General features: G+C 39.5%; 1 protein-coding gene across 3 annotated transcripts in view; it reads left to right on the forward strand.

Annotated features, from left to right (window-relative positions):
- Positions 1-4,704, forward strand: part of WDR37 (WD repeat domain 37) — a 44,596-nt gene extending 39,892 nt beyond the window's left edge. For all 3 annotated transcript variants that reach the window (XM_063148183.1, XM_063148193.1, XM_063148201.1), the window contains one exon: positions 1,539-4,704. In XM_063148183.1, the coding sequence (XP_063004253.1) occupies positions 1,539-1,670 (132 nt within the window). In that variant the 3' untranslated portion in view covers positions 1,671-4,704. The remainder of the gene's footprint in view (positions 1-1,538) is intronic.
- The last annotated feature ends 4,132 nt before the right edge of the window (positions 4,705-8,836 follow it).

Consider the following 8,836-nt stretch of genomic DNA (forward strand, 5'->3'; position numbering starts at 1 on the left):
CTTTTAGTATAGTTTTAATATAATATATATCATAAAATAATAACTCAAGCCTTCTGAAACGTGGAGTCAGATCCTGGTCTCTTCCCTCTTCCTCGGACCCATGTGAACACGGTCACAGCACTGGTCTCAATAAATACGCCCTTAGTTATTCAAAATAACCAACATGGTGATCTGAAACGTTTTAAACGTTTTTATTGGAGTTGGTGATGGTGTTTCAAGTGAATTTTATCACGATGTTTCCCCTTACTAAAGTGAAACACATATCTGCCTTCTCTATGAAATGGAAAAAGTGTGTAAGAGCATTTCTGATGTGTTTTAATGTCTTGATGTGAATCATGTCAGAAAAATGGCTCACTATGAGGTTTAATGGTGATTTTCTCACTGTGATTTTTTTTTTTATTTTTAATTACACAGTATGTAGCTGGTTTATATATTCCAAGCTGGATGGGGCTCTGAGTGACCAGGTGTACTAGAAAGTGTCCCTGCCCATGGCAGGAAGGTTGGAACCAGAGGATCTTTAAGGTCCCTTCCAACCCAAACCATTTTGTGATCCTATGACATAGAAACATAGAGGGAAAACGTGAGGGTCAGTTTTGTGAGGTCACCTTGTATGACTTGGTGATAAATTTTATTTTTTTTCTTCTATGCTTATTCACATACATTCTAGATACATCCTACCATGTAATAAACCATCCTTGCTGCAGCCATCAGGTTTTGTGCATTTATGGCACTATTTGGCATGGCAAGCATGACTAATGGAGCAAATCAGACTAAGTGAAATTAATTGGATTATGTCACATAAATAGGCCTTTTTGGGGGTTGATTCAGCAGTTCTTGACAGAATTTAGGAAGGACTTCTAAGACTTACTTAATCTCTTTTAGATTTTTTTTCTAATTTAGGTAAGTTTTAAAATTTATTATAGTCTTGAGGGGTTTTTTGTGTATGTGTGCATGTTTTCCTTTTTTTCCTTAGTAGTTCCATTCAAGCTGACACTGAAATCATGACTTTATTTATTTCTTTTTTAACCTGAATGTTGGTCAGAACCCTATTTTGGACATTTTTGTTGCTACTGAACTATATGCATCAGTATCACACTCTTCCTGCCTGCAGTATTATCTTTCCTGAATTATGGATGTTATGGACACTTAGTCTTGCAGGCTTGTTACAAAGTAGTTGCCATCAAGTAATTCCTTATTTTAAGACTGATTTTATAACTAAAAATGCTAAAATCAAAATTTGATTTGCTTTTGTGAAGAAAATATAACTAGATAGCAAACAGACCTTGGAAAACTCAAAAAATTTTGATGCACCTTTTTGTATGCATCTGTCCTTATGGATGCAGTGCTGGTGCCGAGGAGTCACATCATTATGAAGACTTTTAGCATACAGATGCAGGTATCAGTGACCTGTAGGATTCTCAAGGGCTGTTTGCAGAGAGTGGGCTGAGGATTGGCAGGGCTGAGTTGCAGTGAGCTGTTGCCCAGCAGTTCCCATTCCCTGTCAGTAACAGCGCTGTCTCCCTCCCGCGCGGTGGCAGGGGCACAGGAGGATGGTTTGCTGCTGTGCCTGGTGTGAGGACCATCCCATCTGCAACCTCTTCACGTGTGGGTTTGACCGCCAGGCCATCGGCTGGAACATCAACATCCCTGCTCTGCTACAGGAGAAGTGAAGTGCTGGGAGTTTCTGCGTTTGTGTCGCCGTGGACTTCTACGCCTGGGCAGACTGCTCTGAACACTGGTCTGCTGTCGCTGTAACAGCTCTTCCCTGAGGGGAGACTTGAGCAAGTGTTGTTCTTGTTACCACATTGTGCACAGTTTGCATGGGTTGTACAGAAAAATGTGATTTTTTAAGAATTAGTTTGTCTTGTGTATGAAATTTTATATTTTGGCATCCACTGGTCAATATGTTCACTGTTGCGTAGAGCACATAAATGTTCATAAGTTATTGAGCATTTAATAGTTACACAGTAGGGCATTCCATTTGTGACATAAATGTGAAACTTATGTAATTACTGTAGAGAGTGTATACAGTCTGTTACGTTTTTCCATGACTCTACATATCTGCCTTGTGTTAAAAGGAATCTGCAGGGCTAAAACTTTGAAATGAAGTGTGAATTTCGCTAGTTGTATGATTGTAAACATTTTCCTGTTTGCATCTGATTTAAATACTTTTTTTAGTGCTGCCATATAGTGCAACTTCAACTCCATTTTTACTCTGGTTACTAGAGAAATAGTAGGTTTGAGAAGGAAAATGCAAGAAACTTGTAGTGAGTATAGACTGCCAGGTTTATTTGTAATCTTTTTTGTACTTTTTATTTCGAAAAAAAAAAAAAGAAGAAAAAGATTCATTCTGCCCTTCTTATATAAAGTGATTCTGAAACCTCATCACATTTCATATTAGCAAAAATCCAGAATATTATGATTCTAATCACTGAAATCTAGTCAAGCAAATTCTGAAGCACTTTAGTTTATAGCTATTGTTATAAACCATTTATGAACGTTTGACTTTACCAGTGAATGTGAGCTAACCTTTGTAAGAAGGATTAATTCCTTTTGGTGATCTGCCCAGAAAGGAAATAGTTTATTTGGGGGTTGATGATTTTGTTTATGTACCTACAGTGAGCATACTTTTAATTGTGTTCACTTCCCATATTTTTATTTTGAGCCAGCAATACAAAGTAAATGAGTACTACCTCAAAAATGAATGTTGGTCAAGATGCATCAAATCTCTCTGTAGCCTAGAAAAAAGCACCTTTGGTCTGTGGCTGAAGTACTATCTCTGACAGGAGAGGAAAGACAATCATACTACATGTGATCCTTAAGGTAGTTAACACATAAAGCTAGTGGAGCAATACACTGTCAGCATCATGTGCCACCCAGCCATGACAGGGGCACTGCAGTCTCTGTCCTGTTCCAAAAGGGGGGGTAATTAGCATACCTCTCCCTTCTTTCTCCCAAATGATCTTTGGTTTTACTCCTCACTGTGTTTAGCTGTTTTTGCACTGGCAGTGGGGTGTTACTCTGCAGCTGCTGCTATCAGTAAATGCAGGTGGCAGCTGGTGTCTTGGAAAGAATGGAGGGGCTGCCTCACACAGACACTTGGTTTTGGCTGAAGGGAAATGCTGCCCCAGCTGTCTGACATATCACAGTGTAAGATGAAGGGTGGGGGTAAGGAAGGGTGCACTCTGACAGTGGGAATCTTGGGGTTCATGGTGGCTTGGCAGATGTATTACGAGCTCTGTATCTCATCATCATGATTCTGTGCAACTACAGCTGTGCTCATGTCCTCTGCATCACTGTTTATAATGGCATTAAGATATGTGTTAGCTGGTTCTCCTGTTAACTAACATTTGTGTGGCATGGGAGTACAGTGGGATGGGATGGGGTAGTGAATGCATCAGTGAGGAATGGAAGGAAAATGGGGGTCCTAAACATTGTTTTGGACTGTAACATTAAGGAAACACAAAATATTTAATGGAGAATATATGTAGTGTCCTTGTAGTACACGTCATCAGAGTGGTTTGATCCCTTGTTTTTTTCTGTTATGGGGTTTGGGATTTTTTCTTGAGAGGCAAGATGGACAACTGCACTGGAGTAATCTTAAATACTAACACTAGTGAGGTTGCAAAAAGCAGCTGCAGAGTTTTAAGTCTTCTGGTGGTAAGAGTTAAATGATGGTGACAATGTTTATTTTCACTTTTTTTTTTCTCCTGGATTTTTTGCTCTGGGTTAAAGCCATTTGTTGTTGCGTTACAGGTTTTATTCCTTAAGAAAACAAGACTCACTTTCTTTTAGTTGGTAACAGAGAGAACTTTACAAAGGTTTATGCTGTTTTTTAAAACAAGAGAAAAGTGTCTGGCCAGTACAAACAGTTTCTCCAGCATGGCCTGCATGTAGGATCTGGACAATGGCTCTCCTCTATTACCTGAGGCAGAGGAGAGAGTCACTGGTTTTGGTCCTGCTTAACTAAAGTGTCTAAGCTTCTCTCATACATATGTAGTACAGAACCACTGGACTCTATGCAGTTTAATCATCATTGCTGCAAACTTTTTATATCACCAGAGGGGCCATCCTCTGGCACCAGAATGGGTGAAACATTACATGGTTTCATTTTGAAAAGAATCAACCAAACAAGGTGCTAGAGCCACGTTCTTATGAGCAGGCTAATACTTAAATCAGCTGAACACTGAACTATCACTTAGTGTAGTTTTCTGTACTGTAGTGAAGGGTAAGCCAAACTGCCATTCCTCTGGAAGCTAAACTTATGAGCAGGGGTAGTGAACATACCACATTGACTAAATATGTGGAAAACATTTCATGGCTCTAAATGTTCTAAAGAGTGTTTTTTCAGCACTAACAATGTCCAGCATTTCATTAAATGGAGCAGAGTTGCAGTTACAGTTTCAGTATTGTGCAGAATTTCACAGAAAACTCATCACCAGGCAAAACCAAGCTTCTGTGTCTTTCTCTCAAGCAATGCACATCAATTTTCACAAAGTTTGTGTATACTTTACAATCAGAAAGATCTGGAATGAAACATCTTATTTGTTGCCTAAATCTGTGAAAACTACCTTTTGGGGAAAAGAATTTATAAGTTATGTGGAACCACTTTTTATTATTCTGCTAATTTGTTTTTAGATGTAAAATGTTTTTCTTCATTACAATTCAAAATGCATTAAAACATTCAACAATTTTTTTTTGCAATTTGCTGTTTTTCTGTGTTGCATTAAGGTTACTGTTGATGTTGATGTCAATATTTCAATTTTTTTGTAGTCAAAGATCTCCCTAGTCACTTTCCACTCTTGTACTAAAAAAGTTTGTTTCTGAGGCATTGATGAGCACAGTTTGGAAGAGAGGGACAAGTCTGTTTATTACAGTGAGTCTTCTGTAGCACTAATTGCCACACTGCCAGTAAAGGGTGTTCAGGACTGCATTTGTACTGTCTGCTCCCATTCTTTATGAAAAAAAATTGTAATTGCATCTTGTTATGCAGATTATGCAGAAGTTTCCATGACTTTTCCATTATGCAGAAGTTTCCATGACCCCACTTTACAAACTGATATTTTGAAATGAAATCTAAGCAATTTTTAAATGTTTAGAATACAGTGAAAGTATTGCAAAACTACTCTAATGAGGAGAACCCACCCTCAGTTTTTCTGTAGGTTAAAGGTAGGTTGCTTGTTGGACCCATGTTCAAACCAAAGCTGTGTAGTTTTGGAGTAAAACCCAAAGAACTTGGTGTTGTAGAAAGCCTTGGGTTTCAGAAGCCAAGGCAGAGTGTTGGCTGGTGCCTGAGTGCACCTTATTCTCCTTCAATGTGCTTTGGATCCCTCATTTGGCCTTAATCAGAGTTGCTGGTGGTGTAGACCCAAAATAAGAGACTGGAGTTCCAAGGTAGCACAACTGACATAAGGGCTGGGTTGTGACAATGCCAAACCCTGGGCTTCAGTTGATTTTAGCTGAGGGCTTACAAATCAGGCTTTACTGCCGACTGACTTAAACTTAGTATTTCTGGTATCATTTTAAACCCCTAAATAAATATCATGTACAAGTAGTGGTTTCAGGAGTCTGTCTGTGTTTAAGCTTGAAGATGAGCTGCAGGAGAACCACTCTGTCATGCACCGTAGTTTGCTCTTTAGACCGGCATAGAAATTTTATTTAATGCTCTGTTGAGACCTGAGTATGTCTCCGAAAAATTACTCAGCCTTGTGATATTTTATTTTTAAGGAGTTGTTGTTACCTTTTCTAATTCCCAAAGGTCAGAGTTTTCTGAACATAAGTAATTTGCAGGAGCTTACAGAGGAAATCCTGTTTAATTCAAACAGTAAATCCTGGTCAAAACTTAGCATTAACTGGGAGAGGTGTTATAGTGGAGCACTGTGGGATTTTGTAGATGTGCTGCTTGTCAATGTCCTCCAAGTGAGAATATTCAGTACTACCACAAGGGGCTGTTTCTCAGAGGTGTGGGGTTGAGGTTGGTGGGTGTTTGCAGCGTTGAACCCAAGTTCCTGAATTTGCAGCTTGGATATTTTGTACAGGTTTGGGGTGTTTCTGGCATGGTTCAGCATGCCATGTAGAAGCTGGATTTCAAGCATTCAGACTTAGTCCAGGAAAATAGAAATGGTGCAAAGTGTCAGTGATGGCATGTACAATAGAAGAGAGTTTATGTAGAAAAAAACCCAGAGTTCTGCCTCTGCCTTGAATTGTTTTGAAAATAGAAGCTTCAGCCTGGCTGGTGACTGCTGTGCAGTGGAATGACACCATTGCAAGTTAATTGTATTGCTTGACTCTGCTTGAAGCTTCATTTCCATTTGTTGGAAACTGTTACAGTTCTGCCTCCTTCTACTGAAACTTGTCATACTTGGCATTTGTTTAAGTTTGACAATAATTTTACGTAGTTCCTCTCCCACTAGTATTTGTGGGAGTTTGTCTCTCTAGGACAGAACAAATTTATTTACACCTTTTTTTCAAAGCCCCATACCAATGGAACAAGACCATCCAGCAGTCCTGTGCTGGGAGGAGAGAACTGACTAATCTCCATGTGCACTTCATCATCTTAATGATTTTAATTGTTCAGGTGAAAATTTTTAGTAATGGAAGTTGCTTGAAGGCTGTATGCATTAATGGTCTGGGGTTAGTGAAGGCTGAATCAAGTCTGTGCACCTTAACTGCTGAGAGAAAATAGATTTGCAGTGTTGTAGGTGACTTAAGGCTTTGGAAAGGAGCATGCAGTGATTTCAAGTGCTGCAGAAGAGTTATAGAGGAAGACTTTCCCTTACTTTGGAGCTTCTGTGCTGTATGCAAGAGTGGTGACCCAGCATTTGAGGAGGAATTAAGATCATTTGAGAAACACAGAGGCACATCTGTGGTGAAAGTGTTTAGACTGCAGATGAGGAACACAGAGGAAGAATAATGAAGGGGAATGAGAAACTGGAATAAAATTGGGACAGCTGTGGGAGGTAGGCAGAAAGAAAATGCAAAGTGGTTCATAGGAGTGCATGTCTAAAAGGTGGAATTTATTGGTCAGTTGGGGATAAACTGCTGGGAAGTCAGTGTCTGGTGAATGCCCCTGACTTAGGGAGGAGAAAGGAAAACAGAAGGGAACATGGCAAGGCCAGCCTGCAAAGGGGACAACAGCAGGACTGAGCTCAGGGGAAGCATGGATATTGGGATGTACTAATGGCTAGAGCCTAGAATGGAAACAACTGGAAGTTAAGATTCGTTTGCTTTTTTAAAATCAGTCTTCTTGGTTTCTACATCCTTGATTTTGGGGGAAAAGCTTATTACAGAGTGAGAGAGAGACAAGTTTATTTGCATATATTGCATTTTCCATTCCAAGAGTTGCAATGGTGCAGAGATCACTCAACAGCTGATGCATTGCTAGGATTACAAATTACAAAGATTTGTAATCTTAGCAGAGAAGTGCAGATGTTACATGCAATCTCCAGGTATGACAGCAGGGCATGTGGTTAATTAGGAGTCACTCCCAGACTGGAAATTTCTTGAGTGAATAGTTGATTTGGGAGAAGTAGAAGATATTTTGCACAATCCCTTTGAGAATATTATGCCAGTCCAGAAAGAATCACAGTGGTTTTGGTTGGAAGGGACCTTTAAAGGCCACCTAGTCCAACCACCCTGCAATGAGCAGGGACATCTCCAACTAGACCAGGTTGCTCAGAGCCCTGTCCAACCTGACCTTGAATGTTTCCAGAGATGGAGCATCCAACACCTCCCTTGGCACCCTGTGAAACACTGGCACAAGAGAAGTTTTATTAAATGCTTCTTCCTTAAATCTAGTCTAAGTTGACCCTGTTTTACTTAAGTTGACCCCTTGCCCTATCACAACAGGCTCTTCTAAAAATTTTGTTTCTAACTTTCTTAGAGGCCTCGTTCAAGCACTGGAAGGTTCAGTATTTTAGGCCTGAAAGCAAACCATCCAAACACAGAGATTGCATCAGGGAGATACTGCTGTGTTTCAGTAGTGCCTTAGTTCTGGGAGAGGCAGAACTGGCCTTCAAATTTTCACCTTGTTGATCTGTCAAAATTTGACAGTCTCGTTCACAAATCCAAGTGGAAATATGTATAGATTTTGACTTCAGTGATCAAAAGTCTGGCTCCAGTTGGCCGCAGTGATTTTGGTCAAAGTATAAATCTTAAATACAGACAGGATCATCTTACACAGAGGTGGCATTTTGACAGTAAGGAAAACAATTGTATGACTTCATCAAATAATGCCATACACTTATGTGGATTTAGCATTTAATACTTTCAATGATTTACTTTTAATGATTTTTTTAATACTTTTAATGATTTTTTTAAAGCATGTTACTCTTTAACGTGCTTAATTTGGATAAAGACAGAAATCTCAATTTTGTTGGGTTTTTTTAAACCTTATTTAAATTTTTGCTAGGTCACTGAGATCAGCCTTGTACAGACACAAAACTGAACCTGAGTATTTTGTGGAGCAGTCTGTGATGTCTGAGCATACAGAAAGGTGAGTAATCCTAACGATAAGAAAGAGTAAAATCTGACACACCACACCACAAACACCACTGAAATCAGGTTGATGGTGTAATAAAAATGTAAAGTACAGTATTAAGCATTAAAAGGGAGAGACATGAAGGAAAGGCAAAACTTTTCAGCAGCTCTTTAAAGAGTAGAGGGCGTAGTGATGATATCATTAAGGTTGTTTTTCAGTGTGGATAATTGCAGGACATGTTGTTTTGGCCTATCGTATTTTCTGAAGCTTGTGAAAGCTGTCTCTGCCAGAAGGCTGTCAGGATGTTGGATGCTGTCATTGAGTGGTGCCATCTTCAAAGGTGCTGAGCTCCCCTCA

The sequence above is a fragment of the Melospiza melodia genome, chromosome 1 (assembly GCF_035770615.1).
Source record: "Melospiza melodia melodia isolate bMelMel2 chromosome 1, bMelMel2.pri, whole genome shotgun sequence".
NCBI classification, from domain to species: Eukaryota; Metazoa; Chordata; class Aves; order Passeriformes; family Passerellidae; genus Melospiza; species Melospiza melodia.